The 20,857-nt window shown below is 48.7% G+C and overlaps 1 protein-coding gene across 2 annotated transcripts in view; it reads left to right on the top strand.

The window, feature by feature from the left end:
- The window catches only part of LOC119977715, a 52,186-nt gene extending 32,378 nt beyond the window's left edge, over positions 1–19,808 (top strand). For both annotated transcript variants that reach the window (XM_038818899.1, XM_038818900.1), the window contains exons 7-9: positions 5,465–5,634; positions 7,496–7,657; positions 19,232–19,808. In XM_038818899.1, the coding sequence (XP_038674827.1) occupies positions 5,465–5,634 (170 nt within the window). In that variant the 3' untranslated portion in view covers positions 7,496–7,657; positions 19,232–19,808. The remainder of the gene's footprint in view (positions 1–5,464; positions 5,635–7,495; positions 7,658–19,231) is intronic.
- The last annotated feature ends 1,049 nt before the right edge of the window (positions 19,809–20,857 follow it).

Here is a 20,857-nt window from a genome sequence, read left to right as displayed (position 1 = left end):
AGTTTGTTTCCAAAGGCAGCCAGACATGGACAACATTCAGACTTGGCCTGATCAGTGGAAGGTAGTATTTGTGTGACACAAGGGCCAAGCATTGACAGATCGAACAAGAAATGATCTAACCATTTCCTCTTGACATTAGATAGTGTTACCATCGCTGATTCCCCCACTATTAACATCTGGAAGTTGTATGTTGAAGATCTGCAGGCAGCTTTGCCAGCATTTTAGATTAGGAGCTGGGTCAGGGGGATGCCGATTAGGGGGAACTGTGGGTTTGAGCTGGGGAGGATGGATACAAGGTTCCGGGATAGGAAGGGAGAGGGATAAGGAAATTAATGATCTGTTTCCGGGAGGGAGTTTTGCAAGTTTGGATGAGTTGGATGAGAAGTTTGGATTGACGTTGAGCAAAGGTTTCAGATATATGCAGGTGCGGGACTTTGGAGGAAGTTCTTCCCGAATCTCCCAATGACACCAGCCTCATCGTTGCTGGAGGCGGTGCTATCATCGGGAGGCGGGGCGGGGGGGGGGGGGGGGGGTGGAGTCGTCTCAGCTATTTACAGGGGGATTTTGGAGGAGGACAGGGTGTCCAAGGAGGGGGTTAAGGTGAAGTGAGAGGAAGAGTTAGGCATAGAATTTACAGTGCAGAAGAAAGCCATTTGGCCCATCGAGTCTGCACTGGCCCTTGGAAAGAGCACCCCACTTAAGCCCATACCTCTGCTCCGTACCCGTAACCCGGCAACCCCATCCAACCTCTTTGGCCACTAAGGGCAATTTAGCATAGCCAATCCACCTAACCTGCAGGTATTTGGACTGTGGGAGGACTGGAGCACCTGGAGGAAACCTACGCAGACACGAGGAGAACATGTAGACTCCTCACAGACAGTGTCCCAAGCCGGGAATCGAACCTGGAAACCTGGAGCTGTGAAGCGACATTGCTAACCACTGTGCTACCGTGATGCTGGAGGAGTGCCCGTGGTGTGAGATGCAGTAGAGGGTAAATGCCTCGACTATGTGCGCGAGGCTTGGGCTGCTACAGCTGAAGGTAGTTTGCAGGGCGCACCTCACAAAGTCTACGATGAGCCGGCTATTCAAGGGACTGGAGGATGTCTGTGAACAACATAGGAAGGGCCCTGCGAATCATGTATATAATTTTGGTCCTGCCCAAATCTGGAAAGGTTTCGGAGGACTGTGTTCAGCACCATTTTGGGGATTTTAAATGTGGACATGGAGCCTGGCCCCCGAGAAGCCATTTGCAGTGTACCGGATTGGCCGGAGCTGCAGATTGGTGCGGGGGTAGATGTTTTAGCCTTCGCCTTGCTGATCACTCGCAGGTGGGTTCAGTTGGGGTGGAGGTCAGCTGGAGGTCAGCTTCTCCACCCTGTGCCTCGGCGTGGGAGGGGGACCTGCTGGGGTTTCTGACCCAGGAAAAGATGAAGTTCGCGCTGAGGGCGGGAGGGAGGGGGGAGGGGATGGTGAATGAGGGGTTCTACAATTGTTGGGGTTTGTTCATCATGCATTTTCAGGAATGGGTAACCGTTGACTGTTGGGGGAGTTGTTGGGTGGGCTGGAGGGGGGTTTGTGTGGGGGTTTTGTGTATTGTAAAACTGTTGGAAATTTATTGTCTTAAGATACTTTTAAAAAGTTGTAATTACTGAGAGTGTAGAACAAGCAGCACAAGACCGCATAGACCTATGGTTCATATTGTTAAAGCAGTGATCTGTGGCATCATTTCTATAACAAGGCTAATATAATGTTCAGGAGATAATAGGCATTCTTGTGAAAAGGGGCTGATAGGTATTGGTACCCTGTGATGAATGTATATTGATTGTATTATATATCTGTTGCAGTAATGTTATTAAAAGCCTGGGTTAAGGTATATATATATCTGTTACAGTAATAGTATTAAAGATCCTAGGCTAATGTAGCCAGTCTGTGTGTCTGCTATGGCTGCAATCAAGGTGTCATAAAAGTGACATTTAAGACGAGGGAGGTTATGCTGCAATTGTATAAGGTGTTAGTGAGACCACACCTGGAGTACTGTGTTCGGGTTTGGTGTCCTTACTTGAGAAAGGACGTACTGGCACTGGAGGGTGTGCAGAGGAGATTCACTAGGTTAATCCCAGAGCTGAAGGGGTTGGATTATGAGGAGAGGTTGAGTAGACTAGGACTGTACTCGTTGGAATTTAGAAGGATGAGGGGGGATCTTATAGACACATATAAAATTATGAAGGGAATAGATAGGATAGATGCGGGCAGGTTGTTTCCACTGGTGGGTGAAAGCAGAACTAGGGGGCATAGCCTCAAAATAAGGGAAGTAGATTTAGGACTGAGTTTAGGAAGGAACTTCTTCACCCAAAGGGTTGTGAATCTATGGAATTCCTTGCCCAATGAAGCAGTAGAGGCTCCTTCATTAAATGTTTTTAAGATAAAGATAAATAGTTTTTTGAAGAATAAAGGCATTAAGAGTTATGGTGTTCGGGCCGGAAAGTGGAGCTGAGTCCACAAAAGATCAGCCATGATCTCATTGAATGGTGGAGCAGGCTCGAGGGGCCAGATGGCCTACTCCTGCTCCTAGTTCTTATGTTCTTATTCATTCCAACCATATACCTGTTTACCTGTATGGGATTTATGGGCCAGGATTCTCTGAGCCTGCGTCAGGTCGGCGGGGGGGGGGGGGGGGGGGGGGGAGCACGAGATTCCCGCCCGCTGCTCCGACGCCGAGCCACCAATTCTCCGGCGACCGGAGAATCGGCGCCAATCGCGCCCGCTGCGGTGCCAGTTGGGGGCCATTGAAAGCGGACTCCGGGCTGATTCTCCGCACTCGACAGGCCGAGTGCCCGCTGAGTTCCGCTGGCGTGGTTTACATATGGCCCCACCCTGCAGGACCTCGGTGAGGGGACAGGGGGATCCGACTCTGGGGGGCGGCTCCATGGTGGCCAAGCTCACGATCGGGGGCTACCAATCGGCGGGCGTGCTCATTCCGGGGGGGGCCTATGTTGCCCTGGGGCTGGCGTGGAAATGGCAACCACGCACGGAGATGGCCGTGGTGCACATGCGTGGACCGGGCGGTGTAGTGCTGCCTTTCGGTGCCGGAGCAGCGCACAGCACTCCGGTGGCGTTCTAGACCCTGAGGAAGAGGAGAATGACTGGGCCTAGAGGCCTGTTGAAGCCGGCGTCGATGGCGGCGGTTTTGACTGCGGTGTCAACACTTGGCCGGGATATCAGAGAATCCCGGCCCATGCATTTTGGATGGGATGTAGATCATTGAGACATTGGCCGGAATTCACTGATATCGCGGCCATGTGTTGACGCCAGCGTCAAAACTAGCGCGAGTGATGCCGACGTCAACGGGCCTCCAAGCCCAGTCATTCTCCTCTTCCTCAGGGGTAGAACAGCTCTGGAGTGCTGTGAGCTGCTCCGGTACCGGCCCTACACAGCCGGTGCGCGTCTGCGCATGCGCGCCACAGCCGTCACCGCGCCGGTGCATGCGCGTGGCTGCCGTCTCAGTGCCGGCCCCTGAGTAACATGGCGGAGCCCTACAGGGGCCCGGCGTAGAGGAACATAGCCCTTCGGAATTAGCACGCCCGCCGATCGGTAGCCCCCGATTGCGGGCCTGGCCACAGTGGAGGCCCACCCCGGAGTCGGATACCCCGCTCCCCAACCAGGACCCCGCAGCCAGATTGCCGAGGTCCCGCCGGGTGGGACCATATGTAAACCACGCCGGCGGGACTCGGCGGGCACTCGGTGAGAATCGCTGCAGGGGCCGCTTTCAACGGCCCCGACTGGTGCCGCAGCGATCGCGTGGGCGCGATTGGTGGCGATACTCCATTTGCCAGAGCATCGGAGGGACAGCATTAGCGCGGCGTGGCGGGATTCCTGCGCCCCCCCCCCGCCGATTCTCAGACCCAGCGCGGGCTCAGAGAATCCCGGCCATTGTGTTTAGCCTTGGTTAAGATGGTCATGAGACAGTTGGTGGGATAATGATTTTGTAATTAATGAGAGGAGCCAGATCTGTCGCAAACAGTTGTAGATTTTTTTTTAGTCTGACAAAGACAGAAGGATTTTTAGGTTGTACCTGAAAGGGTCTCCCTCTCCTTTTCTGAAAGACAACCTCTACACAATAATACAGCAAGTGTCCCTATGTTTACTAACTTTAATTATAAGTAGCTTTTGACCTGAAATCAGCTTTGTTGAATTGGTGATAGAGAAGGTATAAGTTGGTAGTTATAGTGCTTCCTTTCATTTCAAGAATTTTTAATTTTAGAGCTATTTTGTATTAATAATAAAGTTTATTTGAATATAAAAGTTCCCCATTTGTCAGTAGAATCACTCCTGAGGTTGAACTATCCTTTCCTCATAGTTTTACAAATTGAAAAATTGTTCAGGTTTCCTGTCAGGTTTCCTAATATAAATTCGGGTTTGTTCTGGTACCCTGATAAAGGGCAATGAAGGGAGAATTTTGTTGGGGGAGGGACCTCTAAGTCTTGCATGTAGAGAATTTTAAACTCATACACAAAGATATGGAAGAAATGTGATGTGAATAACAGCAGATGGATGGGATTGGATTTGTTTATTGTCACGTGTACTGAGGTACAGTGAAAAGTATTGTTCAGCATACAGTTCAAACAGATCATTCCCGACATGAAAAAAAATAAGGCAACCATAAATACACAATGTAAATACATAGACACAGGCATTGGGTGAAGCATACAGGAATGTAGCACTACTCAGCAGAGAAGATGTGTGAAGAGATAGATCAGTCCATAAGAGGGTCATTTTGGAGTCTGGTAACAGTGGGGAAGAAGCTGTTTTTGAAACTGTTCGTGCGTGTTCTCAGACTTTTGTATCTCCTGCCCGATGGAAGAAGTTGGAAGAGTGAGTAAGCCAGGTGGGAGGGGTCTTTGATTATGCTACTCACTTTCCCAAGAGATCGGGAGGCGGGTTCATCTGATGTACTGGGCTGTGTTCACAACTCTCTGAAGTTTCTTATGGTCGTGGGCCGAGCTGTTGCCTCACCAGGCTGTGGTGTAGCCTGATAGGATGCTTTCTATGGTGCACCTGTAAAAGGTGTTAAGAGTCAATGTGGACATGCCAAATTTCCACAGTTTCCTGAGAAAGTATAGGTGCTGTTGTGCTTTTGTGGTCATAGCATTGACGTGCGTGGACCTAGGCAGATTCTTGGTCATCTGCACACTTAGGAATTTGAAGCTGTCAACCATCTCCACCTCGGAACCATTGACGCTGATAGGGATGTGTACGATACTTTGCTTCCTGACGTCAGTGACCAGCTCTTCAGTTTTACTGACATTGAGGGAGAGATTGTTGTTGTTATACCACTCCAATAGGTTCTCTATCTCCCTCCTGGATTCTGACTGATCATTGTTCGAGATCTGACCCACTATGGTCGTGTCGGCAGCAAACTTGTAGATGAAGTTTTTCCATTTCAACTGTTTCAAATTTTTTCCAGAGTCACTGAAATGTCCACCCTGTCTACCCAATATACACAGACCAGGTGAAAGTCCTGCTTTCACAGATAAGCAACGCCGCTCCAGAAAACAAACTCAAAAACCTGGGATTGCTGCCTGCACCACCCGATATGGCAGTAATAAACACTGGGACATTGCTGCAAAGGAATAGGTGAGAATGGTTTAAACACACCTTTGATAGTGTCACTGCATTTACTCCAGAAGCATGGTGTAGAGGGCAGGGGAGTGGGTGGTAACAGTCACGATGCTTAGTTTACCTTTTATTTTTGGTTCTCTACCCCGTCTTCCTTTCGCTCATCATTCGTTTCTAAAAATGTCAGAGGCTGAAAGTTGCCTGGAAATCATTATTCAAAGCCTGGAGTCAAAGCAGACCAAACCCTCCAGGGTCAGCTTGGCTCTAACCTCTGAATCAGAAAGTCATGAGTTCAAATCCTGTCTCAGAGTCTTGATGACTAAATTCAGGTTGACACTCCTGTACGGCACTGAGAGTGCTGCATTGTCAGAGGTGCCACCTTTCAGATGAGATGGGAAACAAAGGGCTTGTCTCCCTCCACTCCCTCAGGTTGAAGTGAAAGATCCCATGGCACTATTTTGAAGAAGAGTTGTGGATCCAACCTGCTGTCCTTGACAATCTTCATCTCTTAGCCAAAGTTTTCTCCAGAAGAACAGATTGTCTGATCATTATCTCACTCTGCTGATGGAGAAGGTTGATTGGATGAAGCAGTGATCAGTCCAGCAGTTGTGGGTACCTGTCATACCATGGGAGATGTGAGCATCTCTGCATTCCCTTACTCAACCAATGATGTAGCCAAGCAGATGCCAGTGTTTAGACTATAATAATAATCTTTATTAGTGTCACAAGTAGGCTGACATATAGATGTTTCCATGAGGTCCTGTGCTTCTCCTGCTGGTGGACAGGGTTAAGGTTATGACAGTCATGCTCTAGAGGAGAACTTATGTCAATAGGAGAACTCCTTTGGAGTTTGCTTTCCCTACACCTTCTTTGCGTATCAGCCAATCACTGCCTTCCAGAGATTCACGTCCTTTCCATTTGGCATTGAAATGTCTGATGTCAAGGTGCCTGTGTTCCTGAGCTATGATGACGGTGCAATGCTCTGGTCTGTCACTGTTGGGGTGTCCATGAGAGTCCAAAGAATCCGAACAGTGCAGAAGGAGGCCATTCGAGTCTGCAATGACCCTCCAAAGAGTACTCTATCTAGGCCCACTCCCCCACCCTATCCCTGTAACCTCACTCATTGATCGTGACCAATTCACCTAAGCTGCTCATATTTCGACCGTGGGGGGAAACCAGAGCATCTGGGGGAAACCCACGCTGACACAGGGAGAATGTGCAAACTCAACACAGGCAGCCATCCAGGGCTGGAATTGAACCCAGGTTTCTGGCCCTGTGAGGCAGCAGTGCTTCTGTGCCACCTTGTCGCCCTAATTGCAGGTCTCAAACTGCATTTTAACACGTGAAAGATGCTTGTGGGTGATTTATTTTACTGGAGAGATGGTGGGGGGGGGGGGGGGGGCATTGCATGCCCACCAGCATGTGGTTTTGAAATGCAGAGCAGAGCCTTGGTCCAATGACAGAGGGTTGGTAGATATTTGGAGGCCAGGAAAAACCTTGGTGAACACAAATAGCTGCCAGTTTTCTCAAAATAAAATAGCGACCACACTTCAAGAGTACTTTATTGGCTGTAAGTTCTTTAGAAGGTCCTGAGTTTGTGAAAGACGCACTATAAATGCAAATTATTTTTCCGTTCTATCTACCAGTATGACCACAACTATCATGCGGGGCTTTCCAAATGACAATGTGGAACCTGCTACTTTCTCTCTGTGCTCAAAGCGATACAACTACTCTCTAAGAAAGATTTTTATTGAGCAGATATTTCAGTAACCCATGTTCTTTTAAGCAGGCTCCATCAATGTTGACAGACATATAAAAAATTCATGATTTTTCACTCCTAAAATCTGTTTAAAATTCTCCTATTTTGGAATTATTACAGTGCCCAGTGTGACTCAAGCACACATCAGAAACCAAGAGAGCAGGAAACAGCCGACAACATATGACAGAGAGTATGGAAACTTTAATTTGGATTTTTCCAAAATATTAAAGTCCCTCGAACCTAAAGCATTGCAAAGTTACCTGTCGTCTCTTCCAATTAAAGGTATGGCTCCATTATTCCCTGCATGAAAATATGATCGATTTTATTTCTGTCAAATTGTAGCTGTGACAGTTGAACACAAAAAGCCAATTACTGATCGGCGGTACAAGACGAAACACAAGCAATGTATCAGTCATTGTACATCCCAGAGTCTACAAGCGAGGACAAGTTGAGGTCTCAGCAGGGGAGCAAATGATCAGCATTTTCACTTCCAAAACATTCCCCCTCAGACAAATTTATAAGCAAAAGGCAACTAATAAATAAAACCTCACATCCGACAAATGTGGTCCATAGAATTCTGATGCCATATAGGATTAATCATCTTCTCACGGCGCTGAGGACCCAGGTTCGATCCCGGCTCTGGGTCACTGTCCGTGTGGAGTTTGCACATTCTCGCTGTGTCTGCGTGGGTCTCACCCCCACAACCCAAAAGATGTGCAGGGTAGGTGGATTGGCAATGCTAAATTGCCCCTTAATTGGGAAAAAAAGAATTGGATACTTTAAATTTATATTACCGTGGCAGCACAGTAGCACACGTGGCTAGCACTGTGGCTTCACAGCGCCAAGGTCCCTGGTTCGATTCCCCACTGGGTCGCTGTCTGTGCGGAGTCTGCATGTTCTCCCGGTGTCTGCGTGGGTTTCCTCCGGATGCTCCGGTTTCCTCCCACAGACCAAAGATGTGCAGGTTAGGTGGATTGGCCATGCTAAATTGCCCCTAGTGCCCAAAAAGGTTAGGAGGGGTTATTGGGTTATGGGGATAGGGTGGAAGTGAGGGCTTAAATGGGTCAGTGCAGACTCGATGGGCTGAATGGCCTCCTTCCGCACTGTATGTTCTATGTATATAAAGAAAGGATTAATCGTCCTACACAATTGGTGTAAAGATTGTACAGCCATGGAGGGACTGCTCGCATTGTGGACCATCAGACTGTAACCACTTTACAACCTTCTCCAAAGGGTGTTGCGATGTGAAAATTACAACTTTATCCCAGAAACTGTCGAAGGTAATTAGCTGCCAGCTCATTCTGAAGAGCTATTGAAAACCTGCAGGCGTCTGACACCGATAGTGGAAGTCTTGTAATTAACAAATCGATACCAAATGGCAGTTCATTATTTTCCCATTTATAATCTCTCGGTTAAAATGAACCTAATTTGTAATAAAAGAACTTGCTTTGCTGAGGGAACTCGCTGTAAAAATTGGTGGAAATTTGTGATGCCTGTCATTTTGAACTCTCTTGTGTGTGCAACACATGCACACTTTTTCTGCAGCTTAACAGCAGAGGGCAGTAGAGCACAGCCGCTGATTGGCTGTTGCGGGGAAAATTTGCATCAGTGCATTGCGGTCACCGTATCTTGAAGGTGGTTTGTGGAGGAGCTGTTATCAAGTGACAGTTAAACCCTGTGGTAGTATGACTAGAGGTACTACGGTACCTGGGAGTGTGAGCTACCATTGGTGGAGAAGGCTCGCTACTCATTGGCCCAAGTGTTTGCATTTCATTGGTCGGGATGTAAGGTAGCTCCACCCAATGAGACGGGGTATAAGAACCCGTGTTTCCCAGCAGCCAACCTTCTTTCTGTACTCGAGCTGCTGGAGAAACATCTTGTTGATTAAAGCCTTCAATTCGGATTACTCCTTCTTTTCAGTAGTTGTTGATCGCGCATCAAACCCCAAACACTTCTTCAGTGTTTCCCTCCCTAACTTCTCCTCTAACCAAAACAAAACAATCACTGTAAGGATCCCAGCCGAGAGGTAAACTCGAGGCAGGTAGAAGTAGAAAGAAGTTGAACCGTGATGTCACAGCCTGCAGGTAAGTGATTGGCCGGTGACTGGTAAGTAGTTTTTCTTTTCCTGGAGGTGTTATCGTGCGGGGCGCAGTGGCTGCTGAATGAGTGCTTGCTGAGAAGGGGAGTAAATTTTTAAAAAACTTAGTGTTGGGAGTTTCCAGCTGAATCTGGTCGGAGTGAGGACAGAGTGACTGCTGGGTAAGTAGTAAAGATTTAAATTGTTTGCGCGGGCCCATAACAGCTGATTGCTGTTCTTGTCTGGGGCGCAGTGGTTGCTGGTTAAGTGTTTTATTTTTACCTGTATTTAAGTTGGGCAGTTTCTAAACCCTAGACACTACACTTGTAGTGTCCCCCACCCTTCCACCTCCTCTAACCTAAGGGGTAGAGTGAATAACAGGTAAGCTCTTTCTTTCTTTTTCTTTTTTTATCTAGAGGGTGGCAGGGAAGGCAGTGCAATGTTCCTCCTGCAGAATGTTTGAGGTGAGGGACGCCGTCAGTGTCTCTGCTGATTTCACCTGTGGGAAGTGCACCCATCTCCAGCTCCTCAGAAACCACGTTAGGGAACTGGAGCTGGAGCTGGATGAACTTCGGATCATTTGGAAGGCAGAGGTGGTCATAGATAGTAGCTTCAGGGATGTAGTTACTCCGAAGAATCAAGATAGATGGGTGATGGTGAGAGGCACTGGGAGGAAGCAGTTAGTGCAGGGATCCTCTGTGGTCGTTCCCCTCAGTAACAAGTATACCGTTTTGGATACTGTTGAGGGGGACGACCTACACCGTGGGGTAAGCCACGGTGAACGGATCTCCAGCACTGAGTCTGTCCCTGTGGCTCAGAAGGGAAGGAGAGAGAGCAGGAGAGCAATAGTTATTGAGGACTCGATAGTTAGAGGGACAGATAGACGGTTCTGTGGCAGCGAAAGAGACTCTCACGGATGGTATGTTGCCTCCCGGGTGCCAGGGTCCGCGACGTCTCGGACTGTGTTTTCAGAATCCTTTTTTTTAATGAACAATTTTATTGAGGTAGTTTTTGGCTTTATAAACAGTTACAGACATCAACAGAAAGAAAGCAAAAAAGGCAAAAATGTGCAAACATCCACATACTTTCAATACTTCCATCGTAACATACTGCACAAGCCCGCTCCTCTCCCACCGGTACTACCCGCCATATTTTCCCTCCTACTCTACTCTACCCCCCCCCCCCCCACCCCCTGCTGACGCTCACTCTCCCGCAAAGAAGTCAATAAATGGTTGCCACCTTCTGGCGAACCCCTGCACAGATCCCCTCAAGGCGAACTTAATTTTTTCCATACCCAGGAAACTCGACATGTCCGCAAGCCACCACTCAGTCTTCGGGGGCTTTGAGTCCCTCCACGCCCATAGTATTAGTCGCCGGGCTATCAGGGAAGCAAAGGCCAAAACATCAGCCTCTTTCTCCCCCTGAACTCCCGGGTCTTCCGAAACCCCAAAAATTGTCACCCCTGGACTCATCACCACCCTTGTTTTTAGCACCTGGGACATGACTCCCGCAAATCCCTCCCAGTACCCCCTCAGCTTAGGGCATGCCCAAAACATGTGCACGTGGTTCGCTGGTCCTCCCGTGCACCTAGCGCATTTGTCCTCTATCCCGAAAAATTTGCTCATCCGAGCCACCATCATATGGGCCCGGTGAACGACCTGAAATTGAATCAGCCCGAGCCTAGCACATGTCGCGGACGAATTTACCCTACTCAGGGCCTCTGCCCACAGCCCATCCTCCATTTCCCCGCCTAGCTCCTCCTCCCATTTAGGTTTCAGTTCCTCTGTCTGGGACCCTTCCTCCCTCATGAGCACCTTATAAATACCCAAGACTCTACCCTCCCCTTCTTCCCTCCTAGAGACTATTCTGTCTAGGATCCCCATTGGCGGGAGGCGTGGGAAAGATGGGACCTGTCTACGAACAAAGTCCCGCAACTGTAGGTACCTAAAATAATTTCCCCTTACCAGCCCAAATTTCTCCTCCAAGCTCCTCAAACTCACAAAGCTCCCTTCCAGGAACATATCACCCACCCTTCCCGTCCCCGCCCGCCGTCATACTCGGAACCCCCCATCCATACTCCCGGGGGCAAACCGATGGTTGTCGCAGATTGGCGCCCAGACAGACGCCCCCATCTCCCCTACATGCCTCCTCCACTGGCCCCATATCCGCAGGGTCGCCACCACTACCAGGCTGGTGGTGTACTTGGCCGGCGGTAGCGATAGAGGAGCCGTGACCAGGGCTGCCAAGCTGGAGCCCCTGCACGAAGCCGCCTCCACCGATCCAAAGTCGGGTCAAGGACCATGTTAAAGTCCCCTCCCATTATTAGCCTGCGAGAATCCAGGTCCGGGATCTTCCCCAGCACTCTTTTAATGAAGTCCACGTCATCCCAGTTCGGGGCATATATATTCACCAGCACCACTCTTCTCCCCTCCAATCTGCCTTGTACCATCAGGTATCCGCCCCCTCTGTCTGCGGATATGCCCTCTGCCTCAAATTGCACGCGCTTGTTGATCATGATTGCCACCCCCCTGATCTTCGAGTCCAAGTCCGAGTGGAAGACCTGGCTAATCCAGCCCTCTCTTAGCCTAGTCTGGTCAGACACTTTCAGATGTGTCTCCTGCAACATAATTACGTCCGCCCTCAGAGCCTGCAAGTGCGCGAACACCCGCGCCCTCTTAACCGGCCCATTCAGTCCCTTGATGTTCCCGGTGATCAGCCTGGTCGGGGGGCACAACCCACCCCCCCCCCCCCACCACGCCGGTCAGCCATAGCCTTTCTCGGGTCGGCCCCCGGGCCCCATTCCTGGCCTGCCCTTTGGCTGCCTCCACCCTCAACCTCCTTTCCTGTGCCTATTTCAAGTTCCTCCCACGTCAGCAGAACAACCCCCCCCCCACCACCACATCCCCCGATACCCCCACCCCTGCCATCTACTGGCTGTGACCTCCCCCCCCCCCCCCCCCCCCCCCCCCCACCTTGACTAGCCAATCTGCTAGCCCGGTGACTCAACACTCCGGCGCCTTCCTGTCTCATTCCCATTGTTTTCCCGTCCTCCTCCCCGGCGCCCCATTCCCCTCTCCAACCCACTGGGGCAAGCCGGCTCCAGTGTCTTCCGCGAGCTGCACAAAAAGTACAAATCAGCCCAAACAGGAAAAAACAGAAAAGAAGAGGAAAAAACACAAAACAAAACCCCCATGAGAAAAAAGAGAAAAAAAAAAGGGTAAACCCCCCAAACCAATGTCCATGAACAAAGGAAAGAGTCCCAAATGTTCCGCTTGGCACCTTTGGCCCAGCAAACCGTTGAGCGGCAGTCCAGGCCCATTCGGCGTACCTTCCCACGGTAATCCTCGGGCCCCAATTTGCGTCCGTGGGGCCTCTTTTCGGGAACAGCCCCTGATCCCTCACAAAATCCATCGCTTCTTCGGGCTCGGAGAAGTAGTGGTGTTGACCCTGGTGCGTGACCCATAGGCGAGCCGGGAACAGCAGACCAAACTTCACGTGCTTCTTGAACAGCACCTCCTTGACATTCTTAAAGGCTGCTCGCCGCCGAGCCACCTCCTGGCTTAGGTCCTGGTAAATGCGGATAACATTGTTGTTCCACGTGCTGCTCCTGGCGCTCTTTGCCCACCGCAGCACCCGCTCCTTGTCCACGAACCTGTGGAACCTAATCACCATCGGGCGGGGGGGGGGGGGGTCCGCCCAGCCGCCCCTGTCTTGCCTGCACTCTGTGTGCCCCCTCCAGCTCCGGCGGTCGCGGAAAGGCTTCGGCCCCCATCAGCTGCATCAATAGGTCTGCTACAAAAGCAGCGGCATCAGCTCCCTCAGCCCACTCCGGGAGGCCGACCATTCTCAGGTTGTTCCTGCGGGCTCTATTCTCCAGCTCCTCCACTCTGTCCAGCATTCTTCTCTGCCGCTCTTTCAGCCCGTCAACTTCTATCGCTGCAACCGTCTGCGCATCCGCCTGCTCCTCCACCGCCTCTCCCAGCTCCTTAACTTTAACATCCTGCGCGTCCAGCCTCTGGTTCAGCTGATCCACCGCTTTCTGGATTGGGTCCAAGCTGTCCCGCTTCAAAACTGGATTTCATTACCTGGAGCATGTTATCCAGCGCCTGCTGGATTGCTGAGTCCGGGGTCCGTGTGTCCGCCATCTTAGGTCCCCGGTAATTTTCTTCAGGTCCTTGTCTCTGTCCCTTTTTCTCCTTTTTCTTCTGCCTTCTGGACTCCCGCTGTTCCATGTGCCGCAGCCCGCTCCTCAGCACTTTCACTGCCGCCTTCCTTCGCCCAGCTCCTTAACTTTTACCTCTTGAGCATCTGAAGTGGGTCCAAGTTATCCTGCTTCAGCGACTCCAAACCTGTTTTTCTTCTCCTGGAGCAAGGAAGGTCCGTGGGTCTGCCATCTTACGTTTCAGGTCAGTTTCCTCTGCTCCTTGCCTCCGTCTCTTTCTCTCTTTCTTCCCCTACCTGCTGGCCTCCCACGGTTCCATCGCTTGCAGCCCGCTCTCCAGCCCTTTCGCGGCAGCCTTTTTGCCGCTCCGTGGTCCCGCTATCGCGGGGAATCAGCTCCAAAGCCCCGCCGGAGTGAGAGCCCGCCGAATGTGCGGCTCACTCAAGCATCGCCGCCACCGGAAGTCCGTTTTCAGAATCCTTAAGGGGGAGGGGGAACAGTGACAAGTCATGGTACACATCGGAACCAACAACATAGGTAAGAGAAGGGACGGAGATTTAAAACAGGAATTTAGAGAGCTAGGGTGGAAGCTGAGAGCCAGGACAAACCATGTTGTCATCTCTGGTTTGTTGCCAGTACCACGTGCTAGTGAGGTGAGGAACAGGGAGAGAGTGCAGATAAACACGTGGCTGCAGGGATGGTGTAGGAGGGAGGGTTTCAGGTAGGTGGATAATTGGAGCACATTCTGGGGAAGGTGGGACTTGTACAGACAGGACGGTTTGCACCTGAACCAGAGGGACACCAATATCGTGGGAGGGAAATTTGCTACGGCTCTTCGGGGGGGGGGGGGGGGGGTTTAAACTAATTTGTCAGGGGGGCTGGGAAAAACGAGCTGTAATCCAGAAGCCAGTGTTGAGAGTAGTGAGGTACTGAGGAGGGTATCAAGGTCGCAGGAGTGTACCGGCAGACAGGAAGGTGGGTTGAAGTGTGTCTACTTCAATGCAAGGAGCATCCGGAATAAGGTAGGTGAACTTGGAGCGTGGATTGGTACTTGGGACTACGATGTTGTGGTCATTACGGAGACATGGTGAGAACAGGGACAGGAATGGTTGTTGGAAGTTCAGGGGTATAGATGTTTCAGTAAGAGTAGGGAAGATGGTAAAAGAGGTGGAGGAGTAGCATTGTTAATCAAGGATAGTTTAACGGCTGCAGAAAGGCAGTTCGAAGGGGATCTGCTACTGAGTAATATGGGCCGAAGTTAGAAATAGGAAAGGAGCGGTCACATTGTTAGGAGTTTTCTATAGGCCCCAAATAGTAATAGAGATGTGGAGGAAGAAATTGGAAAACAGATTATGGATAGGTGTGGAGGTCACAGGGTAGTTGTCATGGGTGGCTTTAACTTTCCAAATATTGATTGGAACCTCTATAGGTCAAACAGTTTGGATGGGGCAGTTTTTGTACAGTGTATGCAGGAGGGTTTCCTGACACAATATGTGGATAGGCCGACAAGAAGGGAGGCCACATTGGATTTGGTACTGGGTAATGAACCGGGCCAAGTGTTATATTTGTTTGTGGGAGAGCACTTTGGAGATAGTGACCACAATTTGGTGTCTTTCACTATTGCAATGGAGAGGGATAGGGCCATACGGCAGGGCAAGGTTTATAATTGGGGGAGGGATAATTATGATACGATCAGGCAAGAATTAGGGAGCATAAGATGGGAACAGAAACTGTCAGGGAAAGGCACAAATGAAAAGTGGAGCTTGTTCAAGGAACAAATACTGTGTGTCCTTGATGGGTGTGTCCCTGTCAGGCAAGGAAGAAATGGCCATGTGAGTGAACCATGGTTCACAAATGAGGTTGAATGTCTTGTCAAGAAGGAAAAGGAAGAGTATGTAAGGATGAGAAAACAAGGTTCAGTTGGGTCGCTTGAGGGTTACAAGGTAGCAAGGAATGAGCTAAAAAAAAGGGCTTAGGAGAGCTAGGAGGGGGCATGAGAAGTCCTTGGCGGGTCGGATCAAGGAAAACCCCAAGGCTTTTTACTCATATGTGAGAAATAAAAGAATGACCAGGGTGAGGGTAGGGCCAGTCAAAGACAGTAGTGGGAACTTGCGGATGGAGTCAGAAGAAATAGGAGAGGCGTTGAATGAATACTTTTCTTCAGTGTTCACCAAGGAGAGGGGCCATGTTTTTGAGGATGAAAGTGTGATGCAGGTGGGTAGGCTGGAGGAGGTACATGTTCTGAGGAAGGATATATTAGCAATTTTGAAAAACCTGAGGGTCGACAAGTCCCCTGGGCCAGATGGGATATATCCAAGGATTCTTTGGGAGGCAAGGGATGAGATTGCAGAGCCTTTGGCTTTGATCTTTGGGTCCTCACTGTCCACGGGGATAGTGCCAGAGGACTGGAGAGTGGCGAATGTTGTTCCTCTGTTCAAGAAAGGGAGTAGGAATGACCCTGGTAATTATAGGCCGGTTAGTCTTACTTCGGTGGTCGGTAAATTAATGGAAAAGGTCCTGAAGGATAGGATTTATGACCATTTGGAAAGATGCAGCTTAATCCAGGATAGTCAACACTGATTCGTGAAGGCTAAGCCTTGCCTCACGAATTTGATTGAATTCTTTGAGGAGGTAACTAAGTGTGTAGATGAAGATAGAGCAGGTGATGTCGTATACATGGATTTTAGTAAGGCGTTTGATAAGGTTCCCCATGGTCGGCCCATGAAGAAAGTAAGGAGGTGTGGAATAGAGGGAAATTTGGCCAATTGGATAAGTAACTGGCTGTCACATAGAAGACAGAGGGTGGTGGTGGATGGAAAGTTTTCAGACTGGAGACCAGTTACCAGCGGTGTACCACAGGGATCAGTGCTGGGTCCTCTGCTATTTGTGATTTTTATCAATGACTTGGAGGAGGGTGCTCAAGGGTGGGTCAGTAAATTTGCTGATGACACCAAGATTGGTGGAGTAGTGGATGAGGTGGAGGGCTGTTGTAGGCTGCAAAGAGACATTGATAGGATGCAGAGCTGGGCCGTAAAATGGAGAATGGCTGAATGTAAAGGATGTCATGAAGTGTGGTAAATTGGCGAGACCATGCAGACGCTGCGACAATGGATGAACGGACATCGCGCGACAATCGCCAGGCAGGAATGTTCCCTTCCAGTCGGGAACACTTCAGCAGTTGAAGGCATTCAGCCTCTGATCTTTGGGTAAGCGTTCTCCAAGGCGGCCTTCAGGACGTGTGACAACGCATAATTGCTGAGCAGAAACTTATAGCCAAGTTCTGCACACATGAGTACGGCCTCAACCGGGACCTTGGATTCATGTCGCATTACATTCACCCCCCACCATCTGGCCTGGGCTTGCGAAATCCAACCAACTGTCCTGGTTTGAGACAATTCACACCTCTTTAACCTGGGGTTGCCCCTCTCTCTGGCTCTGTAAAGACTTAATTACCTGCAAATGCTCGCATTCAAAGTATCGTCTTGCATCTTTGACTTTGCGTACATAAATGTTTCTGGAACCTACCTCTCCATTCACCTGAGGAAGGAGCAGTGCTCCGAAAGCTAGTGATTTGTAACCTGATGTTGTAAGACTTCTTGCTGTTCTTTTTTGAAGATGATGGATCAAGCTTCATTTGTGAATCTATAAGATGAGTTGATTTAACTGTGGGGTCACCTCAACTGATCCTGATCATGTCCTCGTCTAACATTAATGTATGTGTAATTCCAGCATGGATTTCTGTGGATATTTGGGAATGGGAACTGTGACGACTATTTTCTTCTCCGTAGTCTAGAGTATAATGGGGTCAGTTCCTTTAATCCAACAGCCACCCTCCCTGATATCAACTCACTTAGCACAGATCAGGGATCAAGTCTGATACTTTCCTGGTGTGTAAAGTTCTGTACTACATTACATGATACGCTTTCCTATTGAGCTATTGCAGAACACCTCTATCATCATTTATCATTGGATTACTTCACTACATTATTCCCTTACATCTCAGCATTGTTTAGATACACTAAATTAAAAAAAATGAAAATAGACGAAAGCTACATCATTTTGTTGCTCAGACCATAAGACACAGTAGCAAAATTAGGCCACTCGGCCCATCGGGTCTGCTTTGCTATTCAATCCTGACTGATATTTTTCTCATCCCCATTTGAAATGAAAATCGCTTATTGTCACAAGTCGGCTTCAAATGAAGTTACTGTGAAAAGCCCCTAGTCACCACATTCCGGCGCCTGTTCGGGGGGGGGGGGCTGGTACGGGAATTGAACCGTGCTACTGGCCTGCCTTGGTCTGCTCTCAAAGACAGCGATTTAGCGCTGTGCTAAACAGCCCCTATGTGCTAAACAGCCCCTTGCCTGCCTTCTCCTCATAATCCCTGATCCCCTTATTAATCAAGCACCTATCTATCTCTGTCTTAAAAACACTCAGTTATTTTGCCTCCACAGCCATCGGCGGCAAAGAGTTCCACATTCACCATCCTCTGGCTGAAGAAATTCCTCTTCATCTCTGTTTTAAAGGATGGTCCATTCAGTCTGAGATTGTGCCCTCTGGTTCTAATTTTTCCTACAAGTGGAAACATCCTCTCCCTGTCCACTCTATCCAGGCCTTGCAGTATCCTGTGAGTTTCAACAAGATCCCCCTCATCCTTCTAAACTCCAATGAGTACAGACCCAGAGTCCTCAACCGTTCCTCATACGACAAGTTCTTCATTCCAGGGATCATTCTTGTGAACCTTCTCTGAACCCTTTCCAAGGCCAGCAAATCCTTCCTTAGATACAGGCCCAAAACTGCTCACAATACTCTAACTGGGGTCTGACCAGAGCCTTATACAGCCTTAAAAGTACATCCCTGCTCTAGTATTAGAACATAGAACATTCTGTGCAGAAGGATGCCAATTGGTCCACTGAGTCTGCACAGACCCACTTAAGCCCTCACTTTCACCCTATCCCCGTAACCCAATAACCCCATCTAACCTTTTTGGTCACTAAGGGCATTTTATCATGGCCAATCCACCTAACCTGCACGTCTTTGCACTGTGGGAGAAAATCGGAGCACCCGAAGGAAACCCACGCAGTCACGGGGAGAATGTGCAAACTTCGCACAGACAGTGACCCAGCAGGGAATCGAACCTGGGACCCTGGCACTGGGAAGCCACAGTGCTATCCACTTGTGCTACTGTGCTAGCCCACTCGACATGAATGCTAACATTGCATTTGCCGACTGAACCTGCACATTGACCTTGAACAAGGACTCCCAAGTCCCTTTGTTCTTCTGAGTATTTTTCATTGAGCTCTCACAGATGTACCACAAAATGGAATTTTCTTTGTGTGCACCCCTTTCTCTATCTTTATGCCCTAACTCCAGCAATGAAATAGTGCTGACAGACTATGAATCAAGGCCAAGTGATAAACAAGTTGTAGCAGAGAGGCAAGTGGCCATATGACTCTTGTAAATCAATCTAACCATTACTGTCCTTGGTTGACAAATAGGCTGATTCTACCAGAAAAAATGCAAGCAAAATATATTCATATCGCCACACAGAGCACTCAGCAGTCATGCTTATTCAGGAAACTAACTGTAAGGTTTCATTCTTGCATTTTATTTGTAGATCAGGAAGTGATGCTGCAATTCTTAGGTAATATGGCTACAGGAAGTAAAACAAACTGAAGAAGGAATCCAACGTCGTTAGCCAATGCAATGACCGAAGGTGACTACCCGAAAGATCAAGCCTTCAAGAAAATGATTCTGCAAAGCAGGCACAACAGACAGCATTGAGAGAGCAAGGTTGTGCAAAGACCTGCTGCCATCTATGGTTTGTGGGCTCTCTGGAAGCCTTTGTTCTTATTATTACCACCTCATTCTTCCAAGTGTTAAAATTTGTTAAGAATTTGATTCTCTGAGTTTTGAAAATAAATCCGTCAATTCTTGAAGGAAAAGACCCTGCCCTTTTGCAGGGTCTCTTAGGTCTCTCTTCATCTTCTGTTAATACAGGTCACGAGGCACTCCCAAAGAATTGGTCTGAATGTGACTTTCACCAGTATTTTTTCAAAATCTTTTCTCATGATTTAGGCAGAAAAATAGATCCTTTATTGAGTAAATTTGATTATTGTATTGCACCAGCATTTGGCTGTGACATCTACTTCTGTAAATTATTTCACTTGTAAATCAATCTGACCAAGCCATGGCAGCCTATATGCATATGTTATTATCCATCTGCTGAGGGATAGGAGAAAATGGTGGGCATTCCAGAATTCCACAGAACCGGATTCAGAGTTTAGTTGTCAAACATTGGCATGTTAACCTATAAAGAGCCAGAAAGTCACAGGTTTCAGTTCAAAAGGCAGTTGATCTACGTAAAGAAAATGCCATATAGCTGTGAAAACAACAGTGGTATTTTACAAACAAACCTAATCTATCACATGCACACACACCATTTCCAACAAGGCCACGGAATTAATCAGGAGCAGGAGTGACAGCAATGCAAAATTACTTTTTCTCTGATCTTCACTTTGAGATAATTCTTGACCTCTACTGATGCATGATCCTTGAAGCAGAGCATGGGTATAAATCACTCTCTTAATACCCCATGGATTAGCACCATCATATTTCAGTTTAGTAACAGCTATTCATTAAGGCAATATGAATATCAAATCTTGATATAGAAATTCAATGACAATTCAGTTAAGAATCAACAGTCTGTATCTATGATTGTGATGTGTTGCATATTTAGAAGGTGTTACATTATTATTACTATGTTAGTGAAACCTGCACCCCATCACTTTTTCTCAGTTTTGTTTCGCTGGACTGTTTCTTATACTCCACTGACATGCTCTGGTGGTGTGATGGCACAGTGGTTAGCACTGCTGCCTCCCAGTTCAATTCCGGCCTTGAGTGACTGTCTGTGCGGAGTTTGCACGTTCTCCCAGTGTCTGCATGGGTTTCCTCCAAGTGCTTTGGTTTCCTCCCACAGTTCAAAGAGGTGCAGGTTAGGGAGGGATAGAGGGATAGAGCAGGTGAGTGGGCCTAGGTAGGGTGCTCTTTCAGAAGGCTGGTGCAGACTCGATGGGCTGAATGGTCTCCTTGTGCACTGTAGGAGTTCTATGGTCAGATTTGAATCCAATGGGTAGTCATCCCACTGAAACTTTACAGTGGGACAGGCATCAGATAGCATGGCTGCCCTCGGACCTATTGAGGCCCTTCAGTGGGCAATCTTAAAGGCTTCATCCGACCACTG

The sequence above is a fragment of the Scyliorhinus canicula genome, chromosome 14 (assembly GCF_902713615.1).
Source record: "Scyliorhinus canicula chromosome 14, sScyCan1.1, whole genome shotgun sequence".
Taxonomy (NCBI): domain Eukaryota; kingdom Metazoa; phylum Chordata; class Chondrichthyes; order Carcharhiniformes; family Scyliorhinidae; genus Scyliorhinus; species Scyliorhinus canicula.
This window is presented reverse-complemented; position numbering and strand designations above follow the sequence as displayed.